The following is a 21,721-nucleotide window of genomic DNA, read 5'->3' as shown; positions in this document are numbered from 1 at the left end:
TCATAATTTATCTTGTCATAATAAAACAGGGCTGTGAACGTATCAACGCTGTGATGGCCTGGCGGCCTGTCCAGGGTGTCTGCCCGCCTGCCACCCAATGACTGCTGGGATAGGCTCCAGCATCCCGCAACCCTGATTGGGATAAGCGGCTCTGATAATGGATGGATGGGTCTCGATGCACTGCCCTGTCATCGGTGGCAAACATCAACTCGACGTGGCTGGTGACGCGGTTCCATCACGTGGCCACCAAAGTGAGAAGGGAAAACATGGAGATTAGCTTGAGCTCGGGGCCAAGTCATCTGGCATTGAATGCAGAGCGATACAGATAACAGTGGCTCTGTTTTAATACTTGTTCCATAAATGAACACAGTATAGGCTGAGCTTTGCACGATTCAAAACTAATTCACCGTGGATTACGTTTTGGCGTCTTACAGACTGAAGTTCAATTTCATCACAGTTTGCATGCCAACTTTCTGTACTTGGTGAATCTTGTGGAGTGTTGAGAAAAATTCACAGTGCAGTTTCTCTGGAAATGGGCATTACAAAGACATTTGTCCAAGAACTTTGTCAAATCAAACAGTGTTACTATTGTACAGCGCTTTCCCCCACTTTTTCATTTGACATGGAACAGCACTGGGGTCAACGCTGATTGCTCTTTAGATAAACCTGACTTGACTTGGTTATTACCATGACACTATCAAGGTGATCTGCTTCATACTGGCTCCAAGAGAATTCTCAAAAGAGATGAAGGTGCATTGGAGACAAGTAAAACTAACTTAAGCTCCTCCTGAAGGAATTCCTGCTAAAGTATGACTTTTAAAACGGAATGAGGGAATAAATAACTCAAGATACATATTCATACTTACATGCACCAAAGAGGGATTGTGGGTTTGTGGGAGGGCAGAGTCATCATCATGCATGGTGTCTAAAAAGGGTCAGAGAAAACTGGCTGGGAGTGATATTTCTCTGCCTCTCCCATTCACAGAAAACATCCTGCATGGAGGCATCGCCTAATAAATCAGTTAGTGGGGAGCGTGTGATGAGGACTCTGGCTGTGTCATTGACCTACAGATAAGTTGCAATTGTGATCTCTCATGGCATTCGGTGCGGCGGCAATTACCAGCCATTTGTGCCCAGAGTGAGAGCTCGTCTCTGGTGGTCCGATACTCCACCAATGCTATTATGCACTTTGGAGTGGGGATGTGGAGGGAGGGTTGATGTGGAAAAAGAAAAATCACAGCTCAACCAGGCATTGTTTGGACTGCAGTGTTATCACTCTCTGTGATGAGCTTATTGTCCTTTTACCAAGCCCTGTGTGTGTGCGTGAGTGTGTGTGTGAGAGAGAGAGAGAGAGAGAGAGAGAGAGAGAGAGAGAGAGAGAGAGAGAGAGAGAGAGAGAGAGAGAGAGAGAGAGAGAGAGAGAGAGAGAGAGAGGAGAGAGAGGAGAGAAAAAGAGAGAGGAGAAAGAGAGAGAGGGGAAAGAGGGAGAGGAGAGAAAGACAGAGGGAGGAGAGAGAAGAGGAAGAGAGAGGAGAGAAAGAGAGAGAGGAGAGAGGAGAGAAAGAGAGAGGAGACAGAGAGGAGAAAGAGAGGAGACAGGGAGGAGAAAGAGAGAGAGGAGAGAAAAAGAAAAGGGGAGAGAAAGAGATGAGGGAAAGAGAGAGAGAGAGACCTTTGACCTTTAACAAAGCCTTTAATGTTCCAATTCTCCAGTCACATCAAGATAACATTAACACAAACACTCATATACATAGTGGAAAAACACAACAATTGCCATACACAGTAAAAACAAAAAGATACAGACCTTCCCCTATTTTTCCTTTTTTCAGAAATTAAGAAGAAGCACTTGGTCTTCCACTGTGCACAGCACATCCCCATGTCCCCACACAGAAATAAATCCTTCCAAGTTTGAAATAAGTTTGAAAAACATGAATTCAATTTTCAGCCGAGCAGCCACTAGACCCCTGAACATGAGCATGGCATCTGTGGACCCTGTGCCTTTAATTTTGTTCCGTCTGCTAAGCCAAATGCTCATTTTCACCTGTCCTATCAAAAAATTAACCAAGGTGACACGTCTGCACTGCGCTGCCGTGTACCTCGGACCAAAGACAAACAGGCTGTCTGCAAGACCCTCTCCTAAACCTCTGAGCCACTGCTGCAGTACAGAGAAAAGAGGGCCCAACCTGGGACATCTGAGCCATAAGCGCTGTAGGGTTTCCTCATCATTACAGAAAGAGTAGTGGCTCCCTACCCTAAGATCAATGTGTGCCACATGTCCGTTTGTAGCCACAGCCCCATGTACCACCCTCCACTGTAGATCAGCAGAGCGTTTTTTTTATGGTGGATTTGTACAGGGACCTCCAGCTGCCCCTGAGGGATGAGCGTGTTGCTAACACACTCAACCACCTCGACTCCTGCACGCCGGCTAGTGATGTTCTGTTGAGAACCTTTACAGCGACTGCGTACAAGGCCTTCTGTGATGTACTTAAGAAGTCATGTAGTTCTGGTGTTCTGAAGGATAGAATGGCCCCCTTCACTTCTTCCTGCTCCTCCACTGCTGCACGGACTGACAAAGATGGAAAAACAGGCCGCATAGCTGGCTGATCCTCTCCACACTCCGCTCCTAGTGCCTCTCTGAAGAAGCCAGGAAGTGCACTGATCACTTCCCCCAACAACCTCTCCACCAAATGAAGAGATTTAAAGCCAGTCTCTTGGCTCAAAGTGCTAGCCGTCTTCCACTGTCATCTTGATCTGAGACACACTAACTTCGTAAGTCCAGCTCTTATGCGGGATCTCTGTACACTTACGGAGCAGAGCATCCTACAGCGTATCAGTGGGTTATGGAACAGTGGTTCCTCCCCTACACTGCCATAGAGCTGGGAGTAGTCTCTGTCGGTGCGTAAGACCGTTGCCAAAGCGCGGCGGTCAGATTGATAGAAGGGTGTTGTCGTGAAATCCATGCCAGCCGGGTCCAGAAGGAACAAGTTCTTGTCATAGTTCCGGTTCATAACCCTCCGAAGCAACACAGATGCTGTTTCACTCCAAAGTTGCTGGTCATGGCATAAAAGGTGCTGCACAGTTTGAAGGCGAAAAGCCATGATACGACTGCGGAGGTCAATCAGGCCCTGACCTCCTTCTAGCACTGGTAGGAACAGTACAGCAGACTTGGTACAGTGAAAGCCTCCCCAGAAGAAGTCCACCAGCGTCTTCTGTACTTCCCGTATGAGCGTGTCCGGAGGTTCTACAACTGTAATCCGGTGCTAGAACATCGAGGCAATCAAGTTGTTAACAATCAAGACTCTCCCCCTATAGGACAACTGAGGCTGGATCCAAGTCCATCTAGACAATCGGGCACTGACCTTTTCAATTAAACCCTCCCAGTTTTTGCTCAGGAAGCGGTCACTGCCCAGAAAGACACCTAGGCATCTTATCCCTTCTGTATTCCACTGCAGCCCCGCTGGTAATGACGGCTTTTCTCTATTGTTCCACTCCCCCAGCAAGAGACCCTCAGATTTTGACCAATTGACTTTTGCAGAGGAAGCTTGTTCGTATAAGGCCAATTTCTGCTTGAGAAATTGCACATCGTTTTGAGTTGTTATGAAAACCGTGACATCGTCAGCGTATGCTGATAAGCTAACTGCAATGGTGATGCTCCCTGAAAAAGTTAGTCCTGGGAGCCCCTGCTTGAGCTGAAATAAAAGCGGTTCAATGGCCAGGGAGTACAGCATTCCAGATAAGGGACAACCTTGTCTTAGACCTCTCTTAACAGAGACAGGTCGGCTGAGTCCACCTCCTACCTTCAACAGAACACTGGCTCCAGAATACAACAAATTGATCCAGTTAATAAATTTATCCCCAAAACCAAAACCTTGAAGTGTTTTGAACAGATAGCAATGATCAATCCTGTCAAAAGCCTTCTCTTGATCTAAGGAAAGTAGGCCAACATCCAGCTCCTGGAGCTTAGATATGGCAATAATGTCCCGTATCAAAAAAGATTATCTTTAATTGTATGGTCAGGAACACAGTACATCTGGCTGTAATGTACAATCATATCCATACATTGTTTGAGTCTATTTGAAAGACATTTTGCAATTATCTTATAATCAGTACATAACAATGAAACTGGCCTCCAGTTTTTCAGTAGGCCAAGATCTCCCTTTTTTGGTTGCAGTGTCAGGACAGCCCTTCTACAACTCAAAGGTAGAGTTCCAGAGTTCAAACATTCTTTAAAAACATCGTGTAAGTCTCGTCCAATTAGAGCCCAGAACGTATTGTAGAACTCTGAAGGAAGTCCATCAACTCCGGAGGCTTTGCCACAGCTGAGCTGCTGAACTGCTGCAGACATCTCGTCAGAGATGGGGGACTCCAGCCAAGTCACCTGTGTTTCACCCAGCTGAGGCAGTCCCTCCAATATCTCCCCCACACAGTCAGAGTCACAGGTCTCTGCACTGAACAGGCTGCTGTAAAAGTCTATGGCCAACTTCCTCATCTCTGATGGATCGGTTGTTACTGCCCAGCTGGGAAGTTTGAGATGCCTCATCACATTGCTCTTTCTAATTTTTCTCTCGAGTTTAAAGAAAAAGAAGTTGGAGCATCTATGTCTTTGATGGTGGCAATTCGGGTTCTGATTAAAGCACCCTTTGCTCTCTCATGTAGGAACCTACCTAAAGCCTTCCTCCTACTTTCCCAAGTGCTGCTGTTGCCATCATGTCCAATAATTACTTCGCCTTCTAATATCCTAATTTCTCTCTCTAGTTCGTCAAGACAGATTTTCTCCACACCAAGAGTGTGTTATTTGTATCTCTGACATAAAATCCTAATTTGTGTTTTTCCTACCTCCCACCATTGAGCTAAGTTCTCAAAATCTTTCTTCCTCAGCCTCCAATGACTCCAGAAGTCAGAGAAGAGCTGACAGAAGGCTTTATCATGCGTTAGCCGCACATCGAAGTGCCAGTAGGAACAGTGTCGAAGTTGAACTTGTAAGGAAAAATCTGCCACAACTAAATGGTGATCTGAAAATCCCACGCGTGATATCGTGGACTTAATCAACCTGTTGCTGTATGTTTGATTGAGGTAAATCCTGTCCAACCTGGCTGCCCTCACACTACCCTCGGCAGCTTTTAGCCATGTGTACTGCCTAGCTGTTGGATTAAGTGTCCTCCAAACATCCGTAAGGTTGTTTTCTGCGACCACAGTGGACAGAAAAGAAGCTGACGGTGGATGGGGCTCTTCTGAGTTTCTGTCAACTGTAGGTTGTGTAGTGCAATTCCAGTCTCCTCCCACCACTATGATTGAGCTACTGTTAAATTGTTTAAGTTTATCCCTCAGTTTGCTAAACAATCTCAAGCGATCAGTGCCTGTATTATAAGCATACACATTTATAAACACAAAAGGTATTTCTCGGATTGTTGCCTGAACTACTTGGATTCTGCCCTGCTCCACTTCACATGTCAAAACATTTGTTAAAGGAGGCGCTGCGAGAAAAGAACAGCTACACCTGCACTAAAGTTGGTACCATGGCTCAAAAAAGCCTGGCCTGCCCAACTCATTCCCCACTCTATCTCGTTGTCTACAGAGCTGTGTGTTTCCTGTAGGAAGAGCACATCTATGTTCTTAGCTCTACTCAGCTCAGCTACAACACCTCGCTTAACTCTATCCCGTCCTCCATTAATATTTAGACTCCCTACTCGCAAACTGTCCATTAAAAGAAGAGAGAAAAGGAAGGATGAGACAGTGAAACCTTTCCAAGAGAGAAAAAAAAAACACCTTTTGTGTATCACCTATATTTCAGTTTTGAACATTTAAAGGAACCTTTCCTCGCCTTTCTTTCCTGAGTTTCGTTAGAATCTTCTTTAGACGAAACCTCTTCTGTTTACTGAGCTCTTCATATCCAGCTGTTTTTCCAATTTTCATAACAACTAACAAACCTGTCCACATCCGAGAAGAAATCTGTTACATCCACAGACTGTCTGCCATAGGTTTCATCAAGGAAGTCATTAATCTCCTTCAATGAGTATGACTGCTGATCACCTTGTGACACAATATCAGTAAACTGAGATAGGCTATCATCCTCTAACATTTCCTCATCTTCATTTCCAGCATTTTCACAGTGTGACTCGCCTGCAGAGACCTGACTCTCAGCCTCAGCTGGGCGACTGTCTCTCACTGGTTCTGTCTGCCCTCTGTCTCTGTATACATCCGCATCCTGTGCTTCAGTACCACTCAGATTACCGTCATTTACAGTATTGCTGTCCTGCTCAGTTGTTACATTTCCCTCCAGGTTGCGGATCACCGGTTGCGGTATCTCCTGCTGCCTGCTGCGCTGTTTGCGGGCTACCGCCCTCAGCGGCGTCATCAGGCGGCGGCTCACCTGTACTGCTGCCCGCTGTGGGCTCCCTGTGCGGGCAGGATGAACACTTGTGGCCGACATCGCCGCACTCAAAACATTTCATGCTGCCAGAAGTTGCATACAAAGTGTAGAAGCCGTGTTCGTATTTGACTTTAAATGACACTTGTCGATGTTCTGAGGGATCATTTAAATACATGAAGGCCTGTCTCCGCAGGGAGGTAACATGCTGCAGTCTAGCGTCATCACAACCCAGACGGACTGTTCTGAACCCGCTAGCAAACTTCCCGAAACGACTCAGTTCTTTCTCAATGAGCTCATTTGGGATAAACGGAGGTACACCTGACACGGTAACATGTGTCGACGGCACAAACAATGGCGAGACGGCTACAAACAAATCGTCCAGCACCAGGCGTCTCAACCAACAGGTGGACTAAACGCTCCTCTCGGAGAAAAGCCACCATGGCTTTATTCATCCGAGAGCCGTAGGTGATGTTCTCATAGCCGACCTGTTCTCCTGCAGCCAGGAGAACCTGTTCCACAGTGTACCGCGAGTCAACCACCACTCTAACCCCGTGTCTGATAGACAGGGGAGGCGAGCCCTCACTGAGGAGGGGCGCCATACTGCACACCACCAAACTCCCACCAGCTACTCCAGTCACTTCCCAACAACCAGGCGCGGATCTACGGGGTGGTAAGGGGTGGCAGCTGCCACCTCTGGGACACAGTCTTGCCACCCCTTTGCCACCCCAGGAAAAAATCTCTAGATCCACCACTGCCAACAACCAACGACGAAGTAAAATTAAACTTCTCTCACCTTACCATGTAGAGAAGAAAAGAAAAGAAAAGTGAAAGCAGTAGAAAACAAGTGAATTAAGCCAAAAAACACGCTCAAGCTCATTCAACGCCCTCACTCATGCTAACGCACCCAACCTTCCCGCATGCAGTGCAGAGAGAGAGAGGGAGAGAGAGAGAGCGGTAGGGTAAGATACTGTCCATCTTTGCATTTACGTCTCAGTTTGTATGTTTATGTGGGATAGAGTCAAGTCAAGTCAGTTTTATTTGTATAGCTCATTATCACAGATTACAAATGTGCCTCAGGAGGATTTACAGCAACACAACATCCTGTCCTTAGACCCTTAAATTGGATAAGGAACAACTCCCTAAAAAAGCCTTTAACAAGGAGAAAAACTAGGAAGAAAGCTCAGGGAGAGCAACAGGGGAGGAGCTCTCTCCCAAGACGGACAACTGGACATGATGTTGTGTTTACACAAAATATGACATTGAAAGAGGATAACACAATTTTAATGGAATTATAAGATATATGAAGAATACGATGAGCAGGATGCCAAGCAGTGTCCAGACGCCACCGGAACAACCCAGGACCGGAGCCACGCGACCACCATCACCCTTTCGCTAAATCTGTAGTGGGCATGTGTGTATGTGTGTAGATGTTACTGCCTATTGTTATTGTGTGTGTGTGATATTGAACCGTTTGTTTAACAAATCAAGGACATTGTCCCTCCACGCATGCATCAGTCAACACAGTCATTATCAACAACACAGCCATCTCTGACTAACGTAGCTTATCCGTCTTTCACAAATCAGCCTTGTCTCCCATTGTTCACATATTTATGCTTTCAGTGCAAGCCTTTTTTTGCTGTTGTTGTGAAAACACGCTACCTTTTCAATAGACTAGAAGATAATGTCCCTTGTGAATGAACACTGTTTGCCTTTTGCACGGCACACCAGCTGGAATACTTTGCAATTTGAATGAGTCCTCATCTGCTAAGTATTCAAACTCGGCTGCGGTGACTGCACGAGGGGCACGACCATGCTGACGGAGGCATTTCCACGGCCATAACTGCCCTGTCCTTGCTGTCCCTTCGTAATAGATATTGACAGGTGGAGCCAAGATAACACTAATCTGCATCCTAACAGGATTTCGCTTGTTACGGGGCCTTCTCGTTGCCACTGCATTCAATTCACAACATTGTTGCGCCGCTAATAACCTCTAATGGTGGCGCAGCTTGCAGCCTTCAGAGGAAAGGATCTGCCATTGCAGGCTGCGCTTCTCGCACGCCTGCGTTCTCTGATAAAACGGTCAGGTCACCATTCTGTGTTTCATTGCACTCTGTGGTTATTGTTGCCAAAAATGTTTGGCAAATGGAGTATCGTTCCATTACCATAGTTATTTTTTCTTGTTGATTTTCATCCGTTTTTCTCCCCAATTGTACTTGGCCAATTACCCCCCTCTCCTGAGCCTCCCCGGTCTCTGCTCCACCCCCTCTGCTGATCCGGGGAGGGCTGCAGACTACCACATGCCTCCTCCCATACATGTGGAGTCACCAGCCGCTTCTTTTCACCTGACAGTGAGGAGTTTCACCAGGGGGAAGTAGTGCGTGAGAGGGTCACGCTATTCCCCCCAGTCCCCCCCACCCTAACAGACGCCCCGACCGACCAGAGGAGGCGCTAGTGCAGCAACCAAGACACATACCCACATCTGGCTTCCCTCTCGCAGACACGGCCTATTGTGTCTGTAGGGACGCCCGACCAAGCCAGAGGTAACACAGGGATTTGAATTGGCAATCCCTGTGTTGGTAGGCAATGGAATAGACCGCTACGCTACCCGGGCACCCGCCATAGTTATTTTTTTGCGCCATTTAAAGACTGTGAACAGAATATTGCATGTGGCCAGCTTACCAAGTAGCTATCTTTGCTCGATTTATTTTGTCAAGATGTAAACGGGGTTGTCCCATGGGGATGCTTGGTCTGATGGTGGATTACGTAGGGATGCTTGGTTTGATGGTGGATTACTACCATTTGATGAGCTTCAATACAAAAATTTTCAATAAATACAAATGTTTTTCACTGATTACTGATGACGATCGTTGCACTTGGTCTTTGTACCTCTGCTGTCAGTTTCCTGGCTACTGTTTGGTGGTCATCCCCAACTCGTCACAAATAAAAATCAGCGCACCTTGTTTTTGGCCATGAATATGGCTCATACTTGCGCCGCAAAAGTAGTTCCAGTGATGTCCTTTAAATGACAGTGTTTGATAGAAATACATATCCTTCAAGTCAAACACAACATCACAGAACACAAAACACTTATGCCCCTTTTCCACTACATGGTACCAGCTCGACTCAACTCGCCGTTTTTTTCGTTTTCCATACTGGAAAGTACCGGCATTTTGGTAACTGTTACCACTATCCTGGTACCACCTTTGTCGAGGTTCCAAAAAACCCGGAGCGGGTACCAAAACTAATGCAGACCTTTGACCGGTCAGAGAAATGGGTCACTGTGTCATTTTGCATCACCAATGCGCACATGGGAGCAGTTATCTTAAAAGTACATTTTGAAATCAAAAACCAGGCGTCGCTATGACAACCAGGTACACTGAGGGGGTACTGTTACGGTAATGGAAAACGACACAGAAGCGAGTCAAGTTGAGCCGGTACCATGTAGTGGAAAAGGGGCATTAGAGACAGGGTCATTTGTAGGATCCTGCTATGTGAAGAGCTCCAACTTGGAAAACAAATCAATAAGCCTAATTTTAAGCCTCTATTGGAAGGGTAGTAATCCTCCACAATAAATCTAGTCCCAGTGATGTTGTGTGATTTACTGTTTCCTTCATCTTTTGTCCAATAACACACAGAATAGAGTTCATTCTTCTGCAACCAGAGTCAAATCATAATGACTAAAGTTAATAAATACTAACCGACAATACAACATGGCAGTGTGTACTGTATAATACTGTACAGCCAACATTAGAGTTTATGGGACAAAAAATGTGGAAGATATATGTTGTGAAGTGTTGACATAAACCTGCTCTCGAGATGTTTATGTGGTCGCCTTGGTACAAGCTGGAGGAAAATAATATACCATATTTCCATTTGAGATAAAGCCTCTTCTGGAAATGTATGCCGTGTGTTAATTCAAGGTAGTGCACGTTAGCATTCAAGATGGTGTGTTAGGTCAAACACACACACGCACACATGCACGCAACACACATGCATAATCTTTCCATACTGTCCAGCTGCCTAGCTGTGATTGCAATGTACAGCACAGACCCAACAGCTCTGCATAATGCATGAAGAGAGGGTGGAGGGGATCAGAAGAGGTGTTAAGAGGCTATCTGTCTGCATGTCAGACGTAGCAAGGGTCGGGGAGACGGACAGAGAGAGAGACATAAATAAATTATAAATCCCTGCATTCTCTCATTCACATATTAAAGGGACACTGAGGGAAGACTAGCAGAGACAGTAATGTGAGATTCATCTAGCCCACCCAATCATGTTCATTATCCTCCCATTCAATGGACAGACTGGATGAGGAGAAGACTGAATTCATATTGTGCATTAGGCTGTACACTAAGCGAGGAGGACCTCCTTCCCACTGCTTATGCTTATCTCATCATCTGGCAACACAACCAGATAAAGTCCAGTTAAAATCTCGCTGTTGTGGGCGTCCGGGTAGTGAAGCAGTCAATCCATTGCCTACCAACATAGAGCTCACCAGTTCGAATCCCCGTGTTACCTCCGGCTTGGTCGGGCGTCCCTACAGACACAATTGGCCGTGTCTGCAGGAGGGAAGCCGGACGTGGGTATGTGTCCTGGTTGCTGCACTAGCGCCTCCTCTGGTCGGTCGGGGCGCCTGTTCTGGGGGGAGGGGGAACTGGGGGGAATAGCGTGATCCTCCCATGCGCTACGTCCCCCTGGTGAAACTCCTCACTGTCAGGTGAAAAGAAGCGGCTGGCAACTCCACTTGTATCGGAGGAGGCATGTGGTAGTCTGCAGCCCTCCCCGGATCGGCAGAGGGGGTGGAGCAGCGACCGGGACGGCTAATTGGGGAGAAACAGGGAACCCCCCCCAAAAAAAATCTCACTGTTGTTGTTGTTGTTCCCTATAATGTCAAGTCAAAGCTTCTACATTGCTTGGATTTATACAAATCAAAAGGTCACATATCTGGAAGCACAAACAGTACATGTGGCTCATTACTAATTTGTTTGACTGAGACATTTTATGACTGAATCAGCTCAGTGAACAGCAACAGCAAAACAACACGTCTCCTGTCTAAAAACAAGCCAGTGTTAAAGAATCCCTCATCTTACCGGCGCCATGGAGCACAACATTAAAATGTGCCTCTTCTCTGTGGGAAATCAAGATGCTATGTGCACACTGGGGGGAGAAAATTGGATGCTATGGCTGGAGCATTATAAGATATGAATGTGTCTGAGTGCTCATCTCCTGCCCATTAGGGCTTGAGCCAGACCTGGACAAAGCAGGACATGCCTCCGTCGTCCCATACAGGAATGGAGACGAGAAGAAAGAATAAAGGGTCAGCGATGTGGCACAATATGGTACAGGAGTAAGGCTCTGAACACCGGAGTCTGCTCAGCCATCAGCCAAAGAACCAACTTTGACCGAAACAAAACAAACCGGCACATCTGGTGCACATGGAATCAAAGTTTAGCATGGATTACACATTAGTTTCACATATCGGATTACACATTTCGGAGAGTACTGCTGGCGTCATGTGTGGCTGCCGCTTCTCCCTCTCGTAGTCCCCCTTCCCATCCACCCCTGTACGTCTGTGTTATGTTTATCTGTTGTCTTGTTTTACCCCGCTTATTGTAAAGCGACTTTGAATATTAGAAAAGCACTTATAAAATTGATTTATGATTATTATTAGTTAGGGTTGGGCATCGAGAACTGGTTCCCAATTGGAATCGGTTCCAAAATTCCAATTCTAAAGGAATCGTTAAGAAATTCAAATTTCAATTCTGCCCATCAGTTCCTACATCAATTTCACTCGCGCTAAAGTTAGTTTCAGTTTCCGTGGTGGCAGCATGCAGCTTTTGTAGCTTCCGCCTCCGCAAGTTCAATGTGCGCCATCATGGACCAGAGCAAGCGGCGGTCGAACGTGTGGCTTCATTTTGCCTTGAAAAATGAAGGGTCGGCACAGTGCAATGCCTGTGGCAAAGTTATTTTGTGCAAAGGGGGGACGCACAACAAATATGGCCGAACACCTTCGCCTACACTGTATACAGATTAACCAGTGTACCGTGTTTGACACGTTGCGCTGGTCTCCATCTCCTGCCTTGGCATCCTCTTCAGCAACCCTGAGCACACAGCACCTCGTCGCCATTGGGTAGGTGAAAATTAATAACGTTTGTCTTCTTCACACCAGTGAGACAGCAAACAAACTGCATGCAAATACTGAGGTGTATTGTTTCTGTGCTGAACGCTCGCGTATACAGCTTGAGAAGGCAGATATGCTCATGTCTCTAAACAAGAACTGTTTGTAATTTCAGGAGTTTAACACCTGGTAGTCCCGACCAGGGTGTGACGGTGTCTTTACGTCTTCATCTTCATGTGTGAAGACAGTTGTTGTAAATGTAAATATAAGACTAAGACATTCACATGAAGGATCTGTTCTTAAAACAGAATAGCTTGTATAAAGTTTTTTTTTGAATAAAATGTCTTCTGTGAAAGAAGCATGTGACCTGTTGTGACCCCGCCTCTCAAAGAACCGGAATCGAGAATCACTAAGAACCGGAATCGAAAAGCAGAATCAGAATCAGAATCGTTAAAAACCAAACGATGTCCAACCCTAACATTAGTGCACGCAATATTAATGACTCTCTCACATGCACACACACACACAATCATATGCATATCCTTCACCATCACATGACCAAAACACATGTACAAACAGTATGTGCGTGCAGCTGGACTTGCAGGGCAGCTAAGTTTTTTCGAGTTTCTGCACATTGTGTTGTTTTGCACTGTGTGGCTGTGTACTGTACGTCCTGTATTATACCGAGGTGTGTAACTTGTAATGTATGTTACTGTACAGTGTAGCAGTAGCTTATCGTGTGGCATCTTGTGGTGTGAAGCTTATTGTATCATAGGGTGTCGGAGTTGTGTGGTCGTGCTCTGCAGTTGGCGCCGTGCAGTATCGCACAGTTTAAATTGTATGCATGATGTCTTAGTTGTGTTCCTTCTATGCATGGCTCCTAATTGCCCCTCAGTGACAACCAAAGTTTTCTTCGATTCTTTTTCTTTGTTTGAATGTGCAGCTCTTTCTTTGTGTGCTCTTCCTGGCCCCGGCGGGTGGGCGGCAGTATATCACTCTGCAGCTTTGTGTACCTTAAGGCTCAAGACTCAGAATGGGCTCAATGATGGAGGTAACTCGTGCAAGTGATATCTTTTTGGGCTTACTTTAACTCTCACTCATCCCATCTATTCTCTCTCTCTCTCTCTCTCTCTCTCTCTCTCTCTCTCTCCTCTCTCTCTCTCTCTCTCTCTCTCTCTCTCTCTCTCTCTCTCTCTCTCTCTCTCTCTCTCTCTCTCTCTCTCTCTCTCTCTCTCTCTCTCTCTCTCTCTCTCTCTCTCTCTCTCTCTCTCTCTCTCTCTCTCTCTCTCTCTCTCTCTCTCTCTCTCTCTCTATCTCTCTCTCTCTCTCTCTCTCTCTCTCTCTCTCTCTCTCACACACACACACACACACACACAACACATACAGAGCCTGGTGGGATTACTGAGCGGGAAGGTGGGAGTTCTGCAGCAGTGCGTCCCAGTGAGACAAGGTCACCTTAAGTGGATTGGGACGGAGGGGTGGGGGGTGGGGGGGTTGTAATTCCCTTGGGAGGAAAACAGGGAACAACTCATGAAAAAGTAATTAGGCAGGATGCACATCGGTGGATGACACAGGCAGAGAAGGCAAGGAGAGAGATGAATAACCCCCGAGGGACGGGGCCAGTGTTTATACACCAGATATCTGGGAGGTGTCAGCTGAAACAGGCAATGTAGGAATCGTTTAACCTCGCACATTTTCTGGAGCATGGTTATATAAAAGCTGCTTTAGACAAAAGGGCAAATGGTGATTAAGACACGAGTAATCAGACCTATACATCACAACGTGAGACGTGCTTTGGTTCGTGTGAGACGCACTAAAGTAAAAGGGACATTAAGTAAGTCGGTGACGTCGTGGTTTTAGCCCTGCTGGCAGGTTATTCGGAGATGATGACTGGTAAAATCCACCATCATATTTTTGACCGACTACCTCGATATGGATGATGAGCTAATTTTGTGGATGACTATCGGTACTCTTTCATATTTACACACTAGTAAATGTTGAGAAATGATCATTAGTAGTGTGAACATGATGACCAAGCAGGTGGCGACGTTCACTGTTCATTTCACTCAGCTTAAAGAGTCAAATAATTTCAGGGAAATACTTGTGTTACTTTACTATAATGCAGCCTTTAAGATCAGGGAATGACCACATTTAAATTATATCACCATCTTACCAGAACCAAAACCCAAAGACCGTATCTAGTCTTATATGACAACACTGATTATATGGATATATTGCCCCAGCTCTATTACGATTTTATTTTGGGGGCAATACATCTTTATTCAGAGCATTAAAGCCACACAAAACCCCCCTCCTCCTCCTCCTCGGATCCCCTGACCAGTGCACATGTCGATAAATCAGCTGGTAGATAGACATCTCAACAAACACGGCGGACCTGAGCCACTCTTTATCAACGCAGCGTTTGTCATTTGGGTGAAGGAATGGGACTCTGTTGAAGCATTAACTTTGTGGCAGCTGCCTCGCCTTCTGTTCGATAAATCTTTGGCCGCCCATGGTCAGTAAATTGCCACAATGGCGCAACTGATCCATCATGAAATATGGAGATGGACGAACGGGGCCAAGCTTTATGTCATTCTTCTCCGCCACTCACTTACATCGCATATAAATCACTCTCTTATGCCCTTGGCAGTGGCCTTGCACAGCCACTCTCTACTTTCTATATGGGCCAAAACAGGACTACACCGTAAAGAGAGCACCTGCAGGGTTTGATTTTGTGCACAGAGGCCGAGCTTCTTCTGCAGATGCATGAATATTAGGTGTGGAACAGTACACAGAAGTCACAGTTCAATTCTCACCACAGTTTGGACATCACGGTTCGGTACAACGAATATGCGTTAGCATGTCCGATGTGTTTCCGCACACAACTGTCGAACAACGCTGACACACCGTTCTTGTCTGATCCACAACTTGCCCGTCATAGTTTACTGGGAACCCGAAATGTTCCCACACTGCTGATATGAAAGAAGCAGGCAGGTCTTCTAGCTCCTGTGCATCATTTGCACTCGCCCTAGTGTGACTGACTCATTCAGACACCAAACAGCTTGAAATAACCTTAGCATGTAAATGGACTGCATTCATATAGCATTCTTCTAGTCTACCGACCAGTGGCAGCTGGCCAGTACAGGGCGCTGGGGCGCCACCCCCTTCAAACATCAAGAGATAAAAATCTACTTAAACATGTTAAATATAATGTAGTTGTATAATGCAAATAATGATGAAATAAAAGTGTTGTCAGTCTGTGAGCATCTGTCAGCAGCATTAAATACTGGTTCAAATGGTATTTGGTTGATTTCTGTCTGAATACATATACTTCCTGGGTGAGGGGCGCTGGTCAAACCATACCTTATGTAAGCCCTCAAACTTGTGGCGAGCAGGTGACCTGAGGCTGCTGTCTGATTGGTTTCTTCAGATTTTCCAGGGCGCGCAGTTCTGTGCACCCCAGACACTCCCACTCTTATCGGCAGTGAATTGGTATTGTTTTAATGTTGTTTTGATCTAATGTGATTGAACTATTCTCATGGCTGTCAATCATGTTCACACCCACCATCATGCCTCGTCTCGACTGTCAATCATCCACCGTCTACCAACCCTGATAAAATCTATAGGCTACATTGTCCTTCTTAATAACTCTGACTGTGTGGACATTAAAGCAGCTGCACCAAGCTAAATTGCGCCCCCCCCCAAAACATTTTTAGCACCAGCCACCACTGCCACTCAAAAGCGCTCTTACAGTGTAAGAGCCCCACATTAACCATTCACACACACATTCGCACACTGATGGCAGAGGCTGCCACGCGAGGCACCAACCTGCTCATCAGGAGCAGTTACCATGGCATGCTGCTAATTTGCTAACGGCCTACAGTTTAGGTTTCCGAGTCGAACTCACGCTTGTGAAATTCGTTCCGGATTACGCTCACCAATTTTCGCACATAGGCTACCGTGTATTCTCCGTACGACTGCATGCACCGAACCATAACGTCCATACCCTGACGGTTCGGGACGAATACACGTATCGCTACACCCCTAACGAATATTAACGACGACATTACTGGGAGCTTTGTTTGGCTGCTTGCTCGCCCTGACGCACATTCAAATCTGCACTGTTTGTAATATCAATTCCCGCCCCAACACTGCCCCCGTGAACGATGAACTAAGATACACAATTAGATATGAAGTTGTAGGAACAGTTATTTATTCAGGAAAAAAGTGTGTGTGTGTGCGTGTGTGTGCGCGCATGTGCGTGCATTATCTGCTGCTTGTCTGCAAATCTCTCTTTGTTTAGAACCAAAAGTCCTCTCTGACCTGCTTCACCATGTGAACCTGCTCCACCTCAGAGGTCATGTGAGAACGGTCTGCTAACTTTTCCCAGATTTAAAACAAAACATGGGAAAGCAGCATTTAGTTATCATGCTACATTTGGGGAACACGGCAGAAGGTTTGAAGTAACGTGTGCTCAGTGGTGAGTAGGCCTACATGTTGTTTGAAATACAGCACGGCAACCTGTAGCTCCAGCAATGTGTAAGTCAGATATAAAAAACATCCATCCATCCACTATCCCAACCACTTATCCTGCTCTCGGGGATGCTGGAGCCTATCCCAGCAGTCTTTGGGCAGCAAGCGGGGAAACACCCTGGACAGGCCGCCAGGCCATCACACAGGGCCCATCCACCCACACACACGCACACACATTCACACCTAGGTATGGCCGATTCACCTGATCTACATGTTTTTGGACTGTGGGAGGAAACTGGAGCCCCCGCAGGAAATCCACACAGACACGGGGACAACATGCAAACCGCACACAGAGGACGACCCGGGACTTGAACCCAGGACCTTCTTGCTCTGAGGCGACAGCGCTAACCACCGCGCCACCGTGCCGCCCAAATTATTGTGCTCCTCAAATACCCTTTTCCCACTGGCGAAAAAACCAGCAAAAAACCTGCTCGCAAAAAATCCACTAATGTCCGCCTCTGGTCAACGCAAAAAGGCAGATGTCAGTGGGTTTTTTAGCCAGTGGGAAAAGAAAGTGTTATGTAGCAGATTATGGATGTGTATAGGACTCAGGGGTAATTACCCTGACTTATTTGCTCCTCATTTGCTCTGAGATGCCTCGACATGATCAGCATCAGGTCAAGTTCGTTCAAGGCGGACGGACCGGACATCAACAAGGACGTAGGTTGTCCTGCCCTTGCTAACCACTGCGCCACCGAGTACTGGAGACACCTGACAGTATGAAGACTGACGTCTGCTTTGAAACTGCTCATTTGAATTTCCTGACGTTTGTGGCTTTACATCAAATCAAAGAACTCACTTAAGTTTTTTCTCATTAATATTGTTGGAATAAACTTCCAGAAAACACTAGATTTAAGATTAGGATTAAAAACGTTTCTATTTGCTAGGTTTAGGATTTAACTTTAACTGAAGTGTAACTGAAAGCTACATTTGGACCATTTTACCCTTTGCACTTTTTATCTTTTAATTTCTTTTTTAAAATGTCTTTAACTTTTTACCCTTTCATCTGTTTTTTAATTTCGTTTTATCTTATTCAATGTCTTTTTATGCCTTCATGTGAAGCACTTGGAATGAGCTTTGTGTATGAAATGTGCTGTGTAAACAAATTCGCCTCACCTTATCAGATCTCTGATGTACCGCTGGGCGACCTTATGTCACATCTGCACGAGCTGCCAACACTTACACACAAACACTTCGCACTACATCCAAACTGCAGCGATGTTTTCAACTACATGGTCTTTCACACAAACATATTTCAAACTGTGAAAACCCGGATTGGAAAAAAAAAAAAAGAGGAACAAATCACAACCTGTCTGGCGTAGACATGAGATATGAGTTGCTTGTACAACAGCGCCGGAGCAAGGACAGAATACAGTCTGCAATGACAGAGAGCACATCTGTCAGTCTGGTCCTGGCAGGAGGCGGAGGAAGCAGAGAGCCTGCTGACAGCCAGCTGTTAAACCGAGACACCGATGATTGAGGCTGACAAGAGCTCTGCTTTGAAGTGACAGCTCCCCCCATCAGACACATACCGCTCCCACCATCAGACAGATAGCACTCCCTCCATCAGACACATACCGCTCCCTCCATCAGACACATACCGCTCCCTCCATCAGACACATACCACTCCCACCATCAGACAGATACCACACAGCAGCTAATGGGGAGGATGAGAGGGGGGACAGGTATGGCCGGGAGAAGGTTGCTCACTTCCGCCACTATTTGTATAAAGATGGCTCTGCGTTTGAGTCCCTGCTATAGACTGTCTCAAATGCTCAGCTGCTCTTTGCCAGATACTATGACCAGGGCTCGAACATTTGAAAAGGCTAAATTTGCCGATTTTCAATCTGTTTCTGTCAATCTGCAACAGGGGTAGCGCATGAAGAACACCTTATTCCCAATCATTTCTGTATCTCCAAGGCAGCAGTAAAACAGAGTTGGGGGTCTGTCTGTCTGCCAAAAGATGTCACTATACCTCATTTGGAATTACATGTTGGTATTTTCAGTGTAAATTAGTGTACATGCTCTGCTTTGGACACAGTATTTTCAGTTGCATTGTGGGAATCTTTGAGGGCGCTGAATAGTGAATCATTTACACAGTTAGAATGTAGACACTCAAACAAAATGGAGGAAGGGGAATATGGTGCAGGAAAGAGCAAATAGGCCATTTCAGATACAGCTTAGCTTGGGTTTGTAATCTCCACCATAGCCTACTCTAAAGACACTGTCAAAAAAAAACAAAAAAACAGCAAAAATAACACATCCTCATCTACTCGGCTACGCTATGTTGCCAATGGTGGTATCGACATCCCAAAACACTGGCACAGAGGATTTTATAGACAGCGATACACAAGTTTGCATGCAATGCATTCTGGTACATGCAGGTGCAGCAGGAAAGGCTCAGTGAGCAGGACAACACTGATTTCGCCGTCGATATAGAAGTAGTCCACAGTGTGAATATCATTGCTTCAGTCGACTAGATTACCCATCAGTTACTGACAGCATATGCACAAAACCACTGACAAAATTTCCTGTTAAGAACTGAACAATTAAAGGATCATACTGGTGTTTTTTCAGGTTTCAGCCCATTTACTACAAACTGAGTATACTTTACACTACTCCCAACCATTTTCGAAAATATGCCATAATTTCTTGGATTTTCGAGGAATTACCCGATATACCTGTTCTCTTTCAATTATAATGTTTAGGTGAAAAACCCACTGTAAAATTCACTGCTTCTGCGGCTAACATTCATTCAAGGTGACAGAATGTTCATTGTGTTGGATTACCTACACAGTAGATCTTACGCAAGTTTCGAGTCTGCAAGTTGATTTTCATAGTACTGCACTAAAATGAATGCAAACCAAAGGCTGCCTGGACATTTGGTATAACACTTAAAAAAACAAAAATCAAAGAAACTATAGTATGCTCTGGAAAATGGTCAGGAGTAATGTGAAATATATGCAATTTGAAGTTAATGAGCTAAAACACACAGAGACAGCAGGATTGTCCTTTAAATTAGTTGGGTGCGACAAGCGTAAAGGGGAAAAAAAAATCACAGCTTTCAACATGATCTCTGTTTATATGAGATAACACTCCATTAGCACCCATAATACTAAACAGTCTTCCGTTTCTCTGCAATGCTGCCTAATTTTTGGTTTACAGATAGTCTGCATTGTTTAAGAAAATGCAAATAACAAAACTACATTATACAGCTGTATGTAGTGTTGCTATTTGCATTTCCTTATACAATGAAGTGTATGTGCAAACCAGGAAGTAAGTTTTCATCATCACGTATTGTCCACCAGTGATGTCACCGGTGGACACCGTTGGGTCATTTCAGAGACACACAGAAGACTGCTCAGTGTTATGGTTGCCAATGGAGTGTTATCCCTACAACATAGAGAGAACTAATGTTGAAGGTCATGATTGTTTCCCTTTAAGCATCGCAGATGAATATTCACTTACCTTGCAGGCTGCAGCCTGGTATGTGAGAGAAGTTTTTATTAGAATGCATACGTAGCAGAACCTTAACACAGCGGCTGGCTAAGACCTACATTGCAAATCATAACAGCAGCCCTGTCGATGTCTGACAGTCTCCTCTGTCTATCCTCTGTCTGTCTAGTGATCTAAATTAACTGTGACTGCTTCATACCAGGGGAACAAGTGGCGAGAGTCACTCGAATCCTGCTTTCCAACTGCAATGTCGGTCTTACCAAACTATTTGGGAAACAACGCCTCCCGCTAGCAAAGCTGTAACGACCGCAGCATTTATAGAGAGTATGTATTTACAGAGTACGCATCCAGCAACTGTGGTGTGATTATCAGTCAAAGCCGCTCTCCATGGTGTGGATGTCTAAGGTGTGTGAGAGAGTTTTCTTATCAGGTGCGTGCAGAGAGCAGGTTGTGTGTCTGCTGCAGGAAGCAGACAGAAGCGCTAACCAGTTAGAATACCTACTGTAAGAGATAGGGACGTCCAGATCGCCTTGCCAGGACATCTGCCCCAAATCATCTATCGAGTGCTGCGCTGTGAAGACACAGGAGGAGACTTTTTTTTTTTTTTTTTGCAGTTTATTCCCTACCGAGCTCTGCCTGTTATTTGTGAAAAATTTCATGAAGCTCGTCAATAATGAGATATTTTGCAGAGAAATCGGCTACTGGCTTGCACGCACACTGGAGTCGTACCAACTGGGAAAATGTGACATCAACACTGAGGGCTTGAGCTCGAATCATGGGTAGTAAATGTGCATGTAAATATGTGAAAGCACCTATCATAAAATTAACATGTATTTATCCATGAGTAAGTTAAGATGTCACTTAAAACCACAACGTATTGTAATGCTCTGCATCTGGTAAGATATAAAAAACTGGACAAATTCTTCATCTTAAGTTTCAGCACAAAGTACATCCCTCCCCCATAGCAATCTAACAGATATAAAAGCATGACAGAATTCCATATGAAATTGTATTCAGTATTAAGTAGTAATTTATACCATGTCGTATTTTTGTATTATCAAATTGTAGCAACTGTTAAATAAATTCTTCTGTTGATGTTTTCTGATGTAAAGAAACTTTTGTAGCATTTAAGCACAATTCTGTTTTTTCCACCATACCACAAATGGTGCATGACCACAAGCTAAACGAGCACTTTCATTTCCATCAAAATCTATTGTGAATGATGAAAGTAGACCGATAATTAT

The 21,721-nt window shown here is 45.3% G+C and overlaps 1 protein-coding gene across 1 annotated transcript in view; it reads right to left on the bottom strand.

The window, feature by feature from the left end:
* Positions 1 to 21,721, bottom strand: part of LOC130120060 (protein shisa-6) — a 99,004-nt gene that overhangs the window by 55,927 nt on the left and 21,356 nt on the right. Inside the window, exon 4 of the mRNA XM_056288678.1 lies at positions 20,980 to 21,048. Within this exon, the coding sequence (XP_056144653.1) occupies positions 20,980 to 21,048 (69 nt within the window). The remainder of the gene's footprint in view (positions 1 to 20,979; positions 21,049 to 21,721) is intronic.

The sequence above is a fragment of the Lampris incognitus genome, chromosome 10 (assembly GCF_029633865.1).
Source record: "Lampris incognitus isolate fLamInc1 chromosome 10, fLamInc1.hap2, whole genome shotgun sequence".
In the NCBI taxonomy this organism is placed as follows: Eukaryota; Metazoa; Chordata; class Actinopteri; order Lampriformes; family Lampridae; genus Lampris; species Lampris incognitus.
This window is presented reverse-complemented; position numbering and strand designations above follow the sequence as displayed.